Below are 20390 nucleotides of genomic sequence, written 5' to 3' on the forward strand. Positions count from 1 at the left end.
ACAGAACTGATACTACTTTATCATCATCACCTTGAACATATATGTGTTCAATGACATGTTGAATACTTCAATCCCAGAACACTTCCTGGAATTTACAGTTGTTAATCAACTATGAAAATTAATATTATTAAAGATGCTGACATTTATTTTCATCAGATCTGCTGCTCAGTTTTTTGGTGGTAAAGAAAGATGTAATTTTACTGGGCTTTCATAGTAACTGGTTCCCATAAATAAAGTTTCTATAGTATTGCTGTAAAGCTCCTAATATCCTTATTATTTGGTCAGATTGCTTCTCAAAAGTGCTATTTTATTCCTGAAACACAAAGTTAACCTTTCGCCATGTAATGTGAAATCAACTAGCTAAATAAACAGGCTGAGGAAGCCTACAGAATTTCTCAGCTACAGCCCCTTCTGTGTTTTTGCTCCTACCCCCTAGAAAGTCCTTAGTATCCTTATCACACAGTCCAAGAAGAATGTTAACAAAATCCTCAGGAAACATTCACCTACCCAGAGTTGGTCATCGTGTCCTGGAGGGCTCTTTTTAATGAAAGCACCGTAGTATGTTGCAATATTTCTATGATGAGAGTATTTCTTCAGCATATTTATCTCCAGTTTGATTTCTTCCTCTTCATCCTTAAGAAAAAAAGAAAAGCCATGGCATTTGAATGACATGCATCATTTTACTTTTGCCACATATACCCAATAACCTAAAAACACAAGCCCCATCCCTCCAGAAGGGGAAGGGTGGAGGGTATACATTCACTTTATCCTTGTGCCAACAGGAGACCTAAGAGGCCTCGACCTTGGCAACGTGACTATAACCTATGGCAGGAACGACATGAAGTGTGAAAGTGAAGAGGAACATGAGAAGCAGCAGGCACAGGGCCAGCCCTGCTCTTCCACCTGAAATGTGGCCTCATGGTTTCAATCTGCTTATCAATTTGCTCAACTGGGGCCAAAAAGAGGAACTAATAGTATTTTAACTAATTACTTGGAAAGGCTATTTCCTTTCTAGAAAACATTTTTTAATACAAATCACCTGGCCCCAAAAGCTTGCAAGGCTGCAGGCAGCTCACTGAATATGTGAGTACAGGCCAACAGTGTGGTCCCCCAGTGGTGTGCTTAGTGAGACTATGCCAAGCCAGAAAGAGGGTCAGCTGGCCCCAGAAACAACACCTCACTCGGCAGGCTGTTCCCCTAGCCCCCTGCTTTATTAAAGCGCGATAAGCAGAGGAACAGATGCAGGGCTTGTGTGAGAAGATGGGAGAGTGAACAGGTGGCAACATAGGGCTAGAAAACAAAGAAGCTGCTCTATGAATGACAGGGGCTCAGAAGGCTGCGGTCTCTGCCATTCGCTCACACAGGCCCAGCACAGAAACTGCACCATCCCAGGTGTGCATTCCGTTCCTTGTTGTCCACCCACGACAGACTGTCCGCATCAGATTAAGGAAGGTTTGCAGGTGGCATGAGAACGAGGGGGAAACAGAATTAAAATGAGAAACAAGAGAATAGACAGGAAAAGAGAAAACCAGCTTTGGGTAGGAAAACAGTACAAGCGCTTTAAGAAAGAGCTCAGGATGCGCTCTCTAGATCCTACCGTGACATCCTGTTTAAGGAACTTCCCCACTTTTCTACATTGACACCGCCCTCTTTCCACTTGTAACTGCGGTTCTCCTCTCTCCAGGGCAACTCAGGGTTTCTGATTAGTAGAGTGTGTGTTACAGTCAGGAGAGAACACATGCACATACACACCTCTGAAAAGCCCAGTGTTGTAGCCTAACAACTAGTCTCAATGGTTTACAGACCTAAAGGAAGTTCAGTTTGCAAATATTATAACCGCAAAAAAAAAAAAAAAAAAAAAAACACACACACACAAAAAAAAACAAACAAACAAACAAACAAAAAAAAAAACAGGCAAAAGCTGCAACATTGATTGGAAATTAGTGACAACGCCAAATGGAAAAAGATCGTCTTTTTAAAACAGAAATTTCTGGAGTGTGTGTTTGGCCTGGCAGGTAAGAAGTCAGTTAAGATGTCTATGTCCCACACTGGAGTGCCTGGCTTCCAACTCCAGCTTCCTGCTAATGCAGACCATGGGAGGTGGCAATAATAGCTCAGGTAGTTAGGTCTCTGCTGATATAAACAGGGAGGTGGCACTAGCAAATGAGTTGAGGTTTGACAGTGACAGCCTGGGCCAGCCCACATAAACAGCCTAGCCTGTGCTGCCCACCCAATCCCCTCTCCACACACTGCCTCAAATCCCCATTCTGTGCACTGCCCAAATCCCCCTCCCATGTAGCAGAAGACCACATGCTCTACGATATTGCAACTTAGAACCAGTGTCAGCTGAAAATATTCTATATGGCTGTAGGCTGTGTCCACCAGGTGATCTTTAGGTCATCATCATGTCAGTATAATAAATTGCCATCACTCCCATTATGCACCCAACCCTGTGACTTCTGAGATTTCCCCCAAATGGCAAGGAAATGGGTGATACTCAATCTTCACCACAAACTTTTCCCCTTTGAATCTGTAGTTAAGCCCCACTCCAGACACCACTTCCTGTGCCTCCAGATCATGTAGAAGGATGGCCTGAACCTTGCTGGCACTGCATTCTCTGCAGAGCCTGCCCACAATCATCCCTCGAGTGTACTTTTGCTTTAAACCAATCTTATGTCTGTTCACTCTTCTCTATCTCTTCTTTGAATTCCTTCTTATGATGGAGATAAAAACTTAGATTAAGCCTTGCCAAGGGTCACCTCCTAACACTTGCCACACGTGGGAGACCTGGCCTGAGCTCCTGGCTCAGACAAGTTGCAACTAGTTTTGATGTGTTAGTCTTTCCTTTTAGTTTCAAAACAAACCTATGTTTTCTGGCATCTAATTTGTTTACCACTCTGTAATAAGAATTAAGACCTTCCATAAGCACTTGATATTTTCACAATCTAGTGAGTGGAAAATCAAGCACACATTTTAAAGTTCTTAAACACTGTTGGTAGACTGCCGTGGCACACTGTATTTCTCTGATTAGACAATGCTCCTGGATAGAGATAACACAATATTTTACGGAATGAAACAGTGACCAGCATCAACCATAAGACATCCATTGTAACATCTTCAAAACTGTGCTGCATTTATAATCAGTGCAGTATACAGGCACCTTTAGACACAATCAAATCTGGCGACAGCTTTTCTAATATGACTGAAATGCCCAAACATACAGAAATACAGTGATCAGAGTATTTTACATGTCTTAGATAAATCCTAAAAGCATATGAAACTAAACTGGAAGAAATAATGATGAGGCCAATGCTGTGGCGTAGTGGGTAAAGCCGCCATCTCCAGTGCCAGCATCCCATATGGCCACTGGTTCAAGTTCCAGCTGCTGCACTTCCAATCCAGCTCTCTGCTATGGCCTGGGAAAGCAGTAGAAGATGGCCCAAGTCCTTGGGGCCCTGCACCTGCATGGGAGACCTGGAAGAAGCTCCTGGCTCCTGGCTTCAGATCAGTGCAGCTCCAGCCACTGTGGCCAACTGGGCAGTGAACTAGCAGATGGAAGACCTCTCTCCTTTTCTCTCTGCCTCTCCTTCTCTCTCTGTAACTCTGATTTTCAAATAAATCTTAAAGAAAAAATATTTAGAGGAAACCTCTCAAATTTTAGGATGAACTTTATATATAAAGCTTGTTTTCATGATTTTAAAATAGATCACTACCACACATCTTATACAATAACAGGGCATTTAACACCACTAAATGTCACTAAATATCTAATTATGGGTGCCCACCTTGGAGAAAAAGCATTAGAAATACAGAATCTGCCAATGGCTTTGAGCCAACTGTAACTGGAATCCTAATTATGACTAATGCTTATTATACAATACTTCATGTTGTCTTTAGAGTACAGTAATAATGAATCAACTTCTGAGTTCCAATCTGCCTTTGGTCATTGTTTAAAAACAAGTTTGGGGTTTCACGCCAACACTTAAATACGTGTACATACACTACCAACATCGCTGCCACCATCTGAAACAGACATCATTAGGGCTGAGGACATACAGCAGAAAACAGATGTGAAGCCAGCTAGAACAGGAACTGAAATACAACAACAAGCCCACTTGTGAGAAGAAAGTGGAACTGGCAAAACTACCTTGAGGAAGTTTATATACCTCATGCGTCCAAGCCCAATCCAAACTAATGTGCCCTCCACGCCCTTCTTTAGGAAACCACAACCATACAGACGAAAAAAGTACTAATAAGGGTAACTTGAAAGGAGAGAGTGGCCATTTCTATAAGAAAGGGAAGGCTCCCTCCTGGTTTTCTCCAATAGTGAGGCAGCTGCTAGCCCTGTACTTGGTGATTTAATGCAGCTGATGCCAATTAGCATTCTGGACTCCAACCAGGGGGAGCAAACTTCCATAGAAAAGGTCTTTGTCTCAGTGAGTTTTAGTCGCATCTTTGGCTGTCAGAGGGTGGGGGAGGGGAGAACATCTGCACAGAGCTGACCATCACAGGCAGCAATGGGTGTGTAAATGAGTCATATGACAAGCCCTGCACTCCACCATGTGGGCACACAGGCGTGCATCTCATCAGTGCTTTGTTGTTTGTTTTTAATGCCCACTGAAAATGCTGTTTAAACTTGCTATAAATCCTCTCTCAGCCCAATGATGCATAGTAACTACGTGAGGAGAGACAGACAAACTTCAGAAAAGGGCACCTGGAATCCAAGAGGACTGGGCAGTATTCTGAGCTAATCAATCATCTTCCCCCCTGCTGGTGTCCCCTCTTTATAGACCTAAACATCTACTCAGTGATGGCTGAACAATCCACTGTTCACTCTTACCTCTATGAGCTCATAGAGTTAACATAAACATCTTGGCCAAATTTCTGCACCAAAATGTACGAGTGAATATATATTTAGAATGGATCTATCTATCTTTTAAACAAGTTTCCAAGTTTCCCATCTCAATCCTTCTTTACATGAGAGTGAGCTGCTAAAAAAATGAGAATAGATTGTCTTTTACCTGGCAAACCCCAAGATCAATCAGTTACACAATAAACCCCCAACAGGAAACATACCCCAAAAAGTCCTACCTAAAATGCAAATTCAGACATGGAAAAAACACTGTTCTAAAGACAATTCACACAAAAAGGCATGCTCTCTCTAGCTCTGTACTCAGGGAGCTTCTTTTGGGATTCCAAAGCCCAAGTGTTTTGGCCCTGCAACCTTTAACCTGCATAGCTTCTGTTTAAAGGCACAGTACAGAACTTCTGCTATGCCCAATCAAGTTCTCACACAGATCTCTAGATCTCCGATGTCTTTTACAAAGCCTGCCATTTGCTGAATATGTCAATGAGACTGTATCACACAGCTGGTATCCACAAATGCATGACAGAGAATTACACAAAGCCTCTGCTCACCCAGATGCAGGCAAGGGCCTTCAGGCTATGATGCAGGACAGGGAACACAACATCCCATTCCCTCAGCATCACTCACATGTGAACAACCTGGGGCAACTGTGCCCATGAATGACGCCCAGAACTACAGGGAAGCCAACATACAGCTCTCTGATAATCCCCACCAAAAATCACAGCACGACAAACACTGAATATGGGAGCCTACTCAAACATGAAAATCATAAGACAGATTACTATTTTCTTTATGAAACCATCAGATCTTTCCAAAGTTTCATGTCAAAAATCATGCCAAACCCCACCAGACAGCAAAATACCTGGGTACAAGTTTTTTGTTATTGTTGTTGTTAACAGTCAGAGTGGACAGTGAGAGAGAGAGAGACAGAGAGAAAGGTCTTCCTTTGCCGTTGGTTCACCCTCCAATGGCCGCCGCACTGATCCGAAGCCAGGAGCCAGATGCTTCTCCTGGTCCCCCATGGGGTCCAGGGCACAAACACCTGGGCCATCCTCCACTGCACTCCCAGGCCACAGCAGAGAGCTGGCCTGGAAGAGGGGCAACTGGGACAGAATCCAGCGCCCCGACCGGGACTAGAACCCGGTGTGCTGGCGCCGCAGGCAGAGCATTAGCCTATTGAGCCACGGTGCCGGCCTGGGTACAAGTTTCATTTAAAGACAATTATAATTTGAAACAATTCCCATCAGTACGTGATTTTGGAATCCCTCCTATTTCCTCCTCCATCAGGGAATCCCACACACAGCCCCAGACCCACAGCGACACACCACCACCACCACCACCACGAGGATGTCCTGCTGAGGTAACCTAAACCAGGTCCTGAAACCTGGATCCTGATGGAGATGAGAAATGGAACTACCAAGTCATTCTCAATGTGACCAAAAGCCAATCATCTCCCACAGTCTTGGGCCAGAAAGGACCAGTAACCCAAAATGTTCAGTACCTAACAGAACAGTATATTCTTGACATCAAGTTTTTTCCATACACAATACGTGTCTGTTCAGATAACCACATGTATGCTTTAATGAATGCACAGGAGTGAAAAAAAGGAGGGAGGGGAAGGAAAAATGCTACCAAAGATAACCTCTGGATTATATTTTCCTCTTAAATTTCCTAACTTTCCACACTTGATGTGTACCACTTTCCCAATCTGGATAAAACAACATTAAGAGTTTGGGACAAAGAAGCCTGCTCCCTTAAGAACTAAAAATGAGTTTTTGGTAATTCCTCCCATGGTCTACCTCTTTTGTCACTGACTAGAGGGCCCTTCCCCTCTTTGCTGCTCTAAGGTCAACTGCCAATCCACTTCCTTGGGGTGTTCCATTCTTGGAACAGTGAGGCCCTAGGGAGCCTCAAGAATTCGAGCCTTGCTGGGTAAACTGCTTTCTACTGGGTCGGCAGCACCACAAAGCTGTTCCTGCCTTGGCCTCATGGTCACTTCTTCCTGTCTGCTGTGATGTGCCAACCCAGGCCCACAACTTCTTAAAACTGAGTCTTTCCAGTGTTCCTGGAGCACAGGGAGAATTAAGAGGAGCACTCATGATGCTGTCTCTGTTCAGTCAGACCCTTCCTTAAACCAGTGGCAAACTCCATAAAGCTTCCCGATTCAAGCAAGAAAAGAATGCAGATTAGAGTATTGCTTAAGACACTAAAAACAAGAAAGAAACAGCAACAAGGGGCTCAGCTCTGCAGAGAGTTTGGTGAGCAATGCTTGTGCATTTTATATGGGATCCATCTGTCCACTCACATGCAGCAGAGTATCTATTTATATGTCGGACATGGAGTCAAACAAGTGTCAGGTTCAGAAAAAATCTTCAGTAAATGAGAACATGGGGAACTCTGGCTGCTGGCCAAGATGATTTACACTCCCACCTGAGCAATTAAAACCAGACATACATATGAAGGAACTTAAAACACCAGGTAATACGAAGGACCGTAATCCCTGAAAGAATGAAGCTCAGGTGAAAGCCCTGTAATTGCCCCAATCTAGTGCCTTGAGAAGAGTCTCGGTTGCTGCAAAGGCAGAGGAAACCCAAATGGAGTGTCTAAGGAGTCGAAGAGACAGAACTGAGGGGCCTGGGGCAACCACAGTGACTGTAAGTGCACAACAGAACAGCAGAGAGCACAGTGCTGCAGGTAGGGGGCAAGCCCTGGAGAGCTGAGATCCCACATGAGGGAGGATTCAGTGAGCACTAGCAACGCAGCCTATGAGGAACCTGTCTGAGGTCAAGGGAAAAGACCTATTCTTCAAAGGAATCCATGGAACAGCATTAAATTATAATGTAGTACATGCAGGTTCTAGAATGCAACAATTTAGATTTACCAGGGTTCTAACCCCTCAACTAGAATAGCAGAGTAAACATCCTATTTCCTCCACTCAAAGAATATTTTTAAGTCATTTTAAAACAGATGCAGGAGGGGCTGGTGCTGTGGCACAGCGGGTTAAAGCCCTGGCCTGAAGCACCAGCATCCCATATGGACGCTGGTTTGAGTCCCAGCTGTTCCTCTTCAGATCCAGCTCTCTGCTATGGCCTGGGAAAGCAGTAGAAGATGGCCCAAGTCCTTGGGCCCCCTGAACCCATATGGGAGACCCAGAAGAAGCTCCTGGCTTCGGATCAGCGCAGCTCCAGCTGTTGCGGCCATCTGGGGAGTGAACCAGCGTGGATGGAAAACCTCTTTCTCTGTCTCTACCTCTCTCTGTAACTCTTTCAAATAAATAAAATAAATCTTTAAAAAATAGATGCAGGAAAAAATATATGAAATTATACTGCTTTTTTGAGCAAATTAATTTTTGTTTGATTTCAGTTCCTATACACAAGTTATTCGCATTGCCAAAATGAAGCAAGTACTACTCTATACACCATGGTTGGAGAGGTACTGATTTCTGGGGCAGGGGAGAGCCAGGTTCATGGGCAATATACCAGTATTTACACAGCTCAGAGATTTTCAAAATGTTAACCTTAAGGCTACTTCAGGTCAAGCAAAGGTTTTTTAGTATCATACTTTTAATCTTTCCCTCACTTTCATGTCTCCTCCATTTCTATCTTAAGTCACCCCAACTCCTGCTTATATATTACTCTGATATGTCTCATGATACAATACACCACAACAGGTGAGTGAAAACAGAAGTGACTGAACAACAAACACCTAGAGAAGACGCACACATCCTTCCCTGGAAAGCTGTCTTTCCAGTTTCATGGTTACACCAAACCAGCAGCACCTCTGCCCGGCTCCCACTGCCCGCCCCCACCCCTGCTGTGAGAAGCAATTTGCCACAGTGTGTCAGTTATAACAAGGAAATAAATGTGTATACACTGCCATTTTCTTACTTTCAAATAATTCTGTCTCATTGTGGACAATTTATCTTTCTTCTGAAATGGCATTTCCATTCAAATATAATTGTGCAACCTCTGAGTCGAATTTCATTAGCCTGAAGCCTCAAGAATCCTCATGGGAACTCCCAGGTGTGAAGTCCGTGGACTTGAGAAGACAGTGATTAGGTTCCACACAGATTTACACAGAAAAACAGAATTGGGGTATTCTAATTCCTGATGAGACTTCCTTCACTTAAGAGATCTTCAGCAACTAAGTGCAGGAACATGCATGTATTTGGCAATAATATTTAAAATGTCTCTTCCTCCAAACTTTCTCTATTTCTTAGAAACATATCAAGCCATCTGAAGAGAAGAATACAGAATCAGAAGCTTCAAAGTCCTAACAGAAAAACTCTGCCACTTGACCAGCCTATGAGGGCATGGATTCTACAGGCCACAACTGTACCCCAAAGCATTAAGGAACACTTCCAGCAAATGGGCCCTAAAACAGTACCACTCTCTATTTAGTATTTTCACCCCGAGATATGCTTAGAATACAGTACATATGACTGATATTGAGCACTATTTGTATTTTGTCAGAAAATGTTTTCTTTTGAATGTGATTCTAAGATATTATTACTTAAAATGTGAATTTTACTGCACAGAAATAGAAAGTGCTTTTCAGAAAATAAATCTCTAATTTTACAACAGAAATGAATAACACAGATTAACATAATTCAATTTAAATATTTTCATAAAACTCAAATTTCCACAAATCTTGAAGATATAAGCTGGTGTTACACTATCTTTAACTTGCTTTTTTTGCTTTATTATAGTCTCCTGCCACTCCCCCCAGGACTGTGTGCAAGCTGTACACCAATTACTTAAAGCAAAGATGTAGTTCATGAGAAAGATAAGCAATCAGCACACTTGTTTGCTATTAGTCATTTTATACAGAACTTTAAGGCAGTCTCCTGCACACGTTTCACAAAACTGCAAGAAGTAAGTCATTGTGCTCTAAGAGCAGCTCATTAACTTGAGGCTGTGTTCCTTAACCCACTTCTCCTTCCTCTGGTGGAGGTGGCGTGGAGAGAGATGTGAAAGGCAGGCTCTCATCACTGCAGATGCTCTCTGCCAACAGCCAAACACCACCACTCCCTAAAGAACAACACAGTCCTCCCGTTCTCGTGATCAGCATCTCCCCACACTCCGAATGACTATGAAGCAAAACACATGGTGCGCGTGGTGTCAGTCTACTGGCTCTCAGGCTAGCCAAGGAAAGGCAACTGATTTAAAACTGGAACCTTCGCAGTGGGAAACAAAAGAACAGAGCTGTCAGAAAGGAAAACAAACAAACAAACAAACAAACAAAACAAAAAAAAAAAAAAAAAAAAAAAAACAACTACAAGACACCAATCCCGGTAGGGGGAGTAGGTAGATTTCTGCACAAAACGGAATGTGCACTTATCAACATCAGGAAAACCATATCAAGTAAGTCTTCAAATAGCCTTTCTTCCTTCAAGAATATCAAGTGACTTAAAGAAACCTAAATTTAAGGCAGGTCATTACATGCTCAAATAAACATCTCCAGTAAAGTCATTCACCAACTCAGGTTTATTAAGTACAAAGGCTATGATCATGCTGGAATCTGCCCATCTCACCCACCTTTAACTGCCAAAACGAATCACCTGCCATCAACCCCAACAATGAAGGCTAAGAAGCTGTGCTGGCACTTTCCTTGACAGTCTTTTAACAAGAGACTCACCCACAGATCCATCTGTTGGTACAAATGCCTTCAGTATGCATGTATGTATGGGGGGCCTGCTCCATCGCAAGCTGGGTGCAGGGCACTGCACTGAGAGAACAGGGTCAGGACTGGTAAAAGACACACAGATGGGCCCATAGTGCAGATGGACAGAACCAAGGCACAAGGAACAGAGGATACACAACTCGTGCCTGCGTGGAACTTACCAGGAAGAAACCTGGGAAGAGCCCACATTTAAAAAAAAAAAAAAATCCGGAACCAACACACCATACAGAACCAAAGCAAGAAAACCAAGAAGCGGGCCAGCAAAATCACTTTTACATTCTCAAGCCTAGACTAAGCTATCAATAAAACAAAGCAAATCTCCACAAGAAATCAAGAAAAGGCCCTCTTTTCCAAATAAATAAATAAAATTAATTTTTTTAAAAAAGGCCCTCTTTTCCTAACAGGTTCAGTACAAGTACACTGGTAGCCTGGTTCTGACCTCTCAGCAGTGTGCAGGAGTGCTCTCGTGTGTGTGACTGTTTACACACTCAGGTACACTTACAGCTGTGGAAAGCCCTGTGCTAAAACCTGTACACTATAGTGCAGTAACTTCTATTTGCAGAACTAGTTTTATCAGTTTTCCTAACTAAAAACACATGCAGAATAGGGAAAGAATGAGTTAAAACTTAAGTTATCTAAAACTACAAACTTTAAAAGGAAAACCTCCAAAAGAACAAGTTTAAGAGTCCACAGTAAGCTGTGGCGCAGTGGGTTAAAGCCCTGGACTGAAGTGTCAGCATCCCATATGGGCGCTGGTTCAAGTCCCGGCTGCTCCTCTTCCTATCCGCTCTCTGCTATGGCCTGGGAAAGCAGCAGATGATGGCCCAGGTCCTTGTGCCCCTACACCCACATGGGAGATCCAGAGGAAGCGCCTGGCTCTTGGCTTCGGATCAGCTCAGCTCTGGCCGTTGCGGCCATTTGGGGAGTGAACCATCAGATGGAAGACCTGTCTATACCTCTTTCTGTTATCTAAGTCTTTCAAATAAATAAAATAAATCTTCAAAAAAAATTCTAAAATCTTAGAGATATAAGTAACAAATCCTGAGCTCTTTGTACTTTTAAATGGTATTCTGAGCTTTCTCCAAGAAAACAAGACAAATCCAGAGAGGAAAGTCCAATGTGAGAGAGCTAATGAAGTTAACTGTTTCTATGTTAGTTATATGCACACACTAATTATAAGTTTACAATATACAGTATGTTTTGATTACTTAAATACAACTAAACTAACACATACACATTAATCGCCCATTTAAAGAAACACCCCACAGCAGTGCTAGGAGATCGCTAAGTCTCCCTTAACCGCCACGCAGGAGCTGCTGAGAAACACACCTCAGACTTGAGTCCCTGGTGAGATTCAGTCCAGCCACAGCTGCTTTACTAACTACTGCTCCCAAGCAGTCATTTCTTTAACTTGCAGTAAATAAAATTAGCATAACCATGGTAGCATACGGGATGGATTAAGTGACATGGGTACACAGTCAGGAGAAAGATGATCCTTCTAATCCACTGATGGCCAAGCTTACATGGAAAATCATATTGGATTTTTGGGTCACCCATGTCTTCCATGTCAAACAAGTGTATATTTGGCATTGTTCTATTAATGTAGCAGGTAAGTTTCATATAATTGCAAGATAAAAACTACATTTTTAGAGGTGTTGGTACTGGGGCTTCCAAGCAGACAGAAAATTCCACAGCTGTGTCCATGCTGTGACATGATGTCACAGGTCAGCTCAGAGACAGGCTAGATGGCCAGTTGTCTTCTTTCCTCACAAATGAAGTAACAGATGCTGAACATAAGAAAAGACCAGGGCTGAACCACCTGAACTAAGATTTAAGTAATTGGGGCCAGCGCAGTGGCCTGTGGCATAGCAGGCGAGGCCACCGCCTGAGGTGCCGGCATCCCATGTGGGCCTGGGTTTGAGTCCCGGCTTCTCCACTTCTGGCTCTCTGCTGTGGCCTGGGAAAGCAGTGGAGGATGGCCCAGGTCCTGGGGCCTCTGTGGCCAATGTGGAGGACCCAGGGGTGGGGGGAGCCCCTGGCTTCGGATCAGCACAGCTTCAGCCGTTGTGGCTATCTGGGGAGTGAACCAGTGGATGGAAGGTCTCTCTTTCTCTTTCTCTCTCTTTAGCTCTCTCTCTCTTTCTAGCTCTGTCTTTCAAATAAATAAATCTTTAAAAAACCAAAGTGTCAAAGCTCACAAAAGAAACCATTATCCAGGGGTCTCCAGGAACATGATTCAGCATCATGAAATACCAAGTAACTAAACATTTTGTCAACCAGTTACCACTGTCATTGCTGCTCTCTTAGGTATGACCATACACGGCAAGGCTTTATTTTTTAAAAAATCCTTGTCATCAAACACAAGAATAAGTAGAACCTAAATAAGAGATTTCTCATTTGAGGATCTCCATGTGTGTGTTGGGGTGCAGTGCAGGTTGGAGAGTTGGGGGCAGCAAGAACACAGGCTTGTTTGGAATTTTGTTTGGCTCTAGCTCCCTACCTTTATTCTGCCCTAAACCTGCACCACACCAAGAGAGATGGGAAGACACGCTGCAGGAGCAGCAGGGTCAGTAGGAAAGCTACTGGCCTCACGAGGAGGGAAGAACAGCAATGGAGGCCTCTGTTAAGAGGCACCTGACCAGGAACTCTCTCCTGGGGACCTGAAGGACCGGGAAAGCTCTGTGAGCCAACCAGGATGGCAGGGAGTGCTGAAGAAGCTCTTAAGAAATACTTCATTCCAAGTCATCAAAAGTCAGCAACAATACCTACTCTGGATTTGGACTCTCACAAGTAAGCCAACGAAAAACAAATCAGAAAAGATGTTCCTACATTAGACAAATACCCTTCTCTTTCCACATCAGTTTAACTCGGCACCTCCTACATGCAAGGCAGTGCCAGGCCATGAGACCAGTTCTGCATCAACAGCAGAGATGGACTCACCTGGAGACTAATGGGACACCCGGGAATCAGCAATGAGAATGAATGAACTACCCCGAGTGCACTGATAGGGGTGCACTTCACAAATACAACATTCAGAGAAGAAGCCGGTCACGAAGCATGCCATACGGTTCCCACTTCATCAAGGCAAAAGCAAGCCACGGTATTAGAGGTGGGAGAGGGGTACACCTGTGAGGAGGAGTGGCTGCAAGGCTGTCCCAGGGTGCTCCCAGGTGCTGGCAACATTCTACTGCTTGATCTGGTTGAGGTTCACGGGAGGGATGTGTCTGAGTTTTGGTGACTTCTTGAGCTTTTATTTGTGCACTTTTCTGTATGTATGTTATACCTCAATAAAAGCCTCAGAAAGTAACAACTAGTGAGGGCTAAACCTACAGACATATCTCCTAAGCCAGCACAGCTCCAAAGGCAAGCAGGCACTGCTAGCCTTAAGAACTGACTGCTTCTAGACCTCTCAAGCCATAGCTGCTACTGCCACTGCATGAAGGAAGAGGGAAAGTCTGAGACCTCTAGACATGAAGGATTCAACAAGTTCCTATGCTGCAAGAAAGGCTCACTGCACAGTTCAAGGCTGCAGAGCCCCAGGGATACCCAGATAACAACACAGAACAGATCAGGCTGGGAGGCAGGTTTCTGCTTGGTCAGGATTTGCACCTTGCATCAGAGCTGGAAACGAATCAGTGCCCAGGAGCACTAGGGAGAGGAGCCAGAAGATAAATTTCTTTCATCCCACCATGGTTTCAACCAGAAGTTAATGTAATGATCCTGAAGATCATTTTAAACTTCTGACACACACCAAGCTACACATAATGCCCAAAGTTCAATGAGTTTGTCAAAAGTGAACAAAACTGAATTCCAACTCTGGGGCAGGATTACAGCCACAACATAATCCTGGTTCTGTCACGCCACCTTGGTGTGCAGTTAAAATCCAGGGGACAGAGTATGATCTGCAGCACCGATGCTGTGGTGTGCAATGTGGAACAGTCCTCAGAGGGGGCTGCTCCCACAGGGTCTGCTTGTTTATCACAGGATGGCTTTCAGACGAGTTTTTCTGCCCTTGGGTTAGACAGCCCGGCTCCCCACAACACTTACAGTCATTCACAGATTAACACACCCAAAAAACTAGGGATGCGGACAGAAGCTGAAAACTCAACCAATCAGCTCCTGGCTCCCTAATCTAATTTTAGATCAATCCCACTGAAGTCAACCCTCTTTTCTAGTACAGGAGTCAGAATAATGAAAAGATAAAGATTTCTCACTACACATTTCTTACTTTCCTTCTCTCAGAGCATGACCTAACCAGGAGGGAGAAGGGTTCAGATTTTCCAATTAAACTTTTATTCTAAAATGATTTTATTGGCATATAAACTTCAAAATCCTGTTCTTATGACAGATAATCACAGAACACACTGATAGACTACCAAACTAAGCAATCCACAAAATGTTATCATATGGACATATGAATTTATACTCAACTCCTATGAAGAAAATGTAAACTTGAACACAGTTATAGTAATTAAATTTAGGAAGAAGGCGCTGAGGAGACCCTTTTATCTATCTATCTATCTAAGCAGCAAAGAGAGAGAGGCTGAGGCTGAGAACAAGAGTTCCCATCCACTGGTTCAGTTCCCTGTATGCCTGCAACAACCAGTGCTGGGCCACCCCAAGCTGGGAGCCAGGAAAGGAACTCAATCCAGGTATCTGAAAGTATGGCAGGGACCCAACCACTGAGCCATCACCTGCTGCCTCTCAAGGTGTGTATTAGCAGGAAGCTGGAATAGGAAGCAGAGATAGGATTCACACCCAGGCACTACAAAATGCATGCAGGCATCCCAGGTGGCATTTTAGCCACTACGCCAACGATTCACCATTTAACAGGTGAAGTGCTAATGGAATGGGCACAGGATATTTGAACGTTTTTCTTTCCAACTATATTGCTTTACCATTTTATCACATATTAAAGGGTATCTCATCATATATAATTAAAAGACAATCAAAATGTTTAATCTTCAAATAGTTTTCATGAACAAAAGCACACACAGACACACATATACATGCTCAAAACTCCTCTGAGCTTTAGGTTCTTTATATATAAATAAGGGAGAGAACAAACTAGTAAATTTCCGGTATGCCTTCCAGCACAGATCCTATCACTGAACCAGTGTGCATGAACCACAGACACATGGAGGAACAAAAAAGGCGAAGTGCCTGTCATCATGGAATTCATCTTCTTGGGGGTCAGGAGGTCAGTGGGGTGGTGGTGAAGGCAGGTGATACACACTCAGCATCATAAATGAGCCAGTTACCCGCTGTAACGTGGTAAAAGGGCACACGCAACAGGGTGCAAGCCTTCCAAGGGGGAAGGTGCCATCCAGCGGGTCCACACACGAAGGGGGGAGTGAACCACATCGTCACGAGGGAGTGCGTTCCAGGCAGAGAGAACAGACCGCAAAAGACAGGGCTTCAGGAAGGAGCAGCTGGCAGGCTGGTGGCACACACACAGCCTGTGTGGGTTCATGGAGGACTACAAAATGGAAGCAGAGCAGGACTGAGGAGGAACCGGTTTGGGAGGCCGATCAAGCAGGATACTGCTGGCCACTGTAGGAACCTGGGCTTTTCCTTTACTCTACATTAGTGCTGTGGAAAGATACAGATCTGACTTTGCTTCACAAAGACCACGTGGCTGCTGTGGGGAGAAGGGACTGGTGAACAGGCCTCGAAGCAGAGCGGCCTGCTAGGAGCTGCGGCAGACCGCAGCGGCTGCAGCAGAGTGGCAGCAGGAGAGCTGTGATGGGAAGGGGCAGATCCTCGTGCGTGCTGTTTTCTTACAGACTCACTGGCTCTGAGGAGACCATCAGACTCACAAACGTAACTTGTTGTGAATTTCAGAAATACAAAAGTAGAACAAATGCTGCCTATGATCCAGATTCAACAGTTATTGACGTGAGGCCAACCTACCCCCACCCACAATCTACTACCTGCCAAGGTTGTTGTGATACAAAATGGACACTGTCTGAGGCAGCACCAACAGGATTTCCTGAGAAGACTAGCTAAGTGGCAGATGCCAGAAGTAAGCAGGACTCCAGGGCTGCTTTGGCCTGTGTAGTGAGAAGGGTGGAACTGCCAGCAACAGAAAGAGGGTAAGGCCAGGGGACGTAGGAACTCACAAGAGACATGCTGGGTTTGGGCAATCACACATGGAAACAGGGACAAGGGGCAGGTGATGGATGGGAAGAGCTGTCTGCTCCCAAGGGCTAAACTAGCCTTAGAAAGTTCTGCTTGCAATGTTGGCCTTAGCTGGCATCTGGGCTTTTAATTGCATGACAGTCTCTACCACTCCTGGACCTGGAGTGGCTCACTATGCCTAGACGGTACACAGCACAGTTTATGCAAATAGCTATGTTCCTCCTGGGAATCCACAACTTTTGGTATGGGCCAGGCAGAGGTGGTCAGAAGACCAGCACCGACTAAAAATGCCGGGCACTGAGTCTCCAGTGAGTTCCCCTGCTAGACACCACTTCACATGCACTCTTACAGCTCATCGCTAGAGTAATGGAGCACATCCCATGTGACTCCCCTGCAACAGGACTCCGGGAAGCCTGTGTCTGGATTCCTTCAGACTTGATCCCACATACCTCTTCCCCTCACTGGTTCTCCTTGTGTCCTTTCATGTCCTGTTTTAAAAGATGGTGGGGAGAGGGATGGGATGATGAAAGTATAACATCCACACTTTGAAAACCAGCAATTTTGGTTGTGCAAAAATTGTTGACTTTTAAATTCAGTTATTTGTTTTTCTTAGAAAAAAATGCACTTGACTCATTCAGTGATGGAATTAATCTAAGAAATTAGGATCAATCTGCTTGAAGAACGCTCATTAACAATTGCAAGGAATCTCTTCTCACAAGTCTTACTTTACCAAGAGATTAAGAAGTTCCTTCTAAAGCATAATTAATCTTTCTAATTTCACTCAAACCAAAAATAGAATGTTTTCAAAAGACTAAGTATTTGGCAATTGTTTAAAAGAACAAATTATTGCAATTTTGTGAATAGCTTTAAAAACAAAAGTTAAAAAACCCGCAAACAATGATTTACATTTGACATTTCCAGTCCCAATGAACCAAAATTGCATGAGACCAAAGCAATTAGTACTTTGGCACATTTTCAGTAGGAATAAATACATTTTCTCTATTTCTTTTCAATATTTAAAACTATCCCAAATAGTACAGAAAATGATTAAGTAATACATTTTAATAATTCTTAACTTTTTAATTTATTTGCAAGGCAGAGAAAGAGAGACATCCCAACACAGAGAATGACTTGTTAGTTCACTCTATTTCGACTGGGTTGGGCCAGGAAAAAATCAGGAACCAGGAATTCAATTTGGATCTCCCACAATGGGCTACATGGACCCAAGTACTGGAGCAATCACCTACCTCCTTCCCCAGTCCTTATTAGAAGAAAGCTGGAACTAGAAATGGAGTCAGGACTCAAACTCGGGCACTCTGACGATGGATGCAGGCATCCCAAGCAGCATCTTAACCGCTGTGCCAAATACTCACTCCAAGGAATAGATTTTTAAAAACAGTAGCACATACCTATTAAAAGACTGACTCTAATTTTTAGAAAGAGATATATACTATGTACATATTTATATGTAATTTTTTTTTGGCTAATGATCAAAGCATTCTCCTTTAAAACTACCCTTACCCCCAAGGGCATTCTTTAGAAAGAGCAAATATAAGAAACTGGGCAGCATATCACAAATCAGAGGGGCTCTGTCATACACCTGAAGTGTGATGAGAGCCCCACGGAGTTTATAATCCAGTGAAGAACATAAGCATGAGGTCAACGCGGGGGCAGTGTCTCTAGTTAGTAGTGAGGACTGCAGTAGAGCTCACTGGGAAGAACAAAAGTAGTTGCCAAGAGACTACAGAGCAGCGGCTGTGCGCAGAGAGGAGATGATGAAGCCACCTGCCACAGGAGCCTGCAGGGAAGGGGCGGGGCTGCCTCTCAGGATCAGGAAAGCAAGTGGCTCAGAAGGGCATCTGAGGGCATTAAAAAGTCTTCAGAAAAGTGGGAGAATCTCTAACCGGGAGAAGGGACGAGGGAAACCACACTGATGATGTAAAAATTAATATGCCAGATTTAGACAAAGATTTGAACTCTGACAATAAGCCTATGAGGTAGAATTACTATTCCACTATACCCATGAGGAAACTGAAGCTTTAGCACGGTTAATTGTAGGCACTATCTAAAAAGGAGGTAATACGGTGTTGAGGCAAAAGCCAGGACATGACTACTCAATAATGAGGCAAACTTTCTCAAGGCTCAAACTATAAATTGACCTCAAAAAGTCTTTATGGGTCTAAAATTTATGCTAACAGGAAAGAGGAGACAAAGGTTAACTCATTTTTATGAGTTCAGTGACAATTCTAAAAACAAAACCCAGAAACGTACTCACTCTTTCTGACCACTAGTAACTTTCCTAGAGGGACGAAATTTAAGTGTGAAAATAAAAAGGAGCAGATCGTGCTCTTTTTTATGAATAATGTTAACAACAATGACTAATTTTGACTTTTTTAGTGCAAAAAATGAAAATAATATGAAACGTCGATCCTATTTCCACAAATCACCTATTGTCGGTCACAGTTATAGCACAGAGGGTCAGTGCTGGCAAGCCATATGAATGCCAGTTTAAGTCCAGCTACTCCATTTCCAATCTACCTCATTTTGCACCTGGGAAAGTAGCAGTACTTGAGTCTCTGCCACCATCTAGAAATCCAGATGGAGCTCCAGGCTCCTGGTTTCAGCTTGGTCCAGCTAAGGAGGTTGCAGCCGTTTGAGGGATGAACTAGGAGATAGGAGGTCTCTCCTCTCTTTTTCTCTCTCTCACACCTCTACCCCCCCCCCTTACTCTGCCTTTTAAATAAATAAATCTTTATTTTAAAAAGACACCTACTGGAACAATTCTTTGTATTTATCTAAGTTTCTTGGACAATGAAAATATAACCATATATCAATTATCTGCTTTCTCCAACTACCCAGAGTTAATGCTACCACCAAAAATCAAGTATCCTATTTAATTTTTCAGAGACGCAAGTACCTACTACTTACGCAGAACCTTGTTATGTGTTATAACTTTAAAACCAAATACAAGCTGGCGCTGTGGCTCACTGGGTTAATCCTCTTCCTGCAGCACCGGCATCCATATGAGCACCGGGTTCTAGTCCCCGGTGCTCCTCTTCCAGTCCAGCTCTCTGCTGTGGCCCAGGAAGGCAGTGGAGGATGGCCCAAGTGCTTGGGCCCTGCACCCCCATGGGAGACCAGGAGGAAGCACCTGGCTCTTGGCTTTGGATCAGCGCGGGGCACCGGCCATAGCAGCTATTTGGGGGGTGAACCAACAGAAGGAAGACCTTTCTCTCTGTCTCTCTGTCTATAAATCTACCTGTCAAATAAAAATAAATAAATAAAATAAAACCAAATACAAAACAGCACTGCGGTGCTCCTAGAGTGAACTGGGAGGTACAAAGGTGGAATGAAAACAGCTGGGATCCTGCGCCAAACAAGCTGCGATGGGCCCACGAGGCTCGGGTTTCCAGTGGCTGCTATCACACATAGAGCAAAGGCTTTTCACATGAAGAACACTGAACAACACAACACATTGGGAGGGGGGTCCTGAACTTTCCCTGCTCACTTACTTACCAAGGAAGAATTTTCATATTTTGTAAATTCCCAGTTAAAATCTTAGGTTAGAATGAATTAATCCAAAATAGAAACACATTCAACCCATGCCAAAAAGAAACACAACACTAGGCAACTTGTTGAACATGTCAACCTTAACCCCAAATTATCTATTACTGTGGGGAAGAAAAAGCAGGAATCAGGA

The 20390-nt window shown here is 43.8% G+C and overlaps 1 protein-coding gene across 50 annotated transcripts in view; it reads right to left on the reverse strand.

The window, feature by feature from the left end:
* The window catches only part of MAP4K4 (mitogen-activated protein kinase kinase kinase kinase 4), a 185394-nt gene that overhangs the window by 66643 nt on the left and 98361 nt on the right, over positions 1-20390 (reverse strand). For all 50 annotated transcript variants that reach the window (XM_089327465.1, XM_051835407.3, XM_051835298.3 and 47 more), the window contains one exon: positions 508-633. In XM_089327465.1, the coding sequence (XP_089183591.1) occupies positions 508-633 (126 nt within the window). The remainder of the gene's footprint in view (positions 1-507; positions 634-20390) is intronic.

Source organism: Oryctolagus cuniculus, chromosome 2 (assembly GCF_051225735.1).
Source record: "Oryctolagus cuniculus isolate XC-2025 breed Fujian yellow rabbit chromosome 2, ASM5122573v1, whole genome shotgun sequence".
Taxonomy (NCBI): Eukaryota; Metazoa; Chordata; class Mammalia; order Lagomorpha; family Leporidae; genus Oryctolagus; species Oryctolagus cuniculus.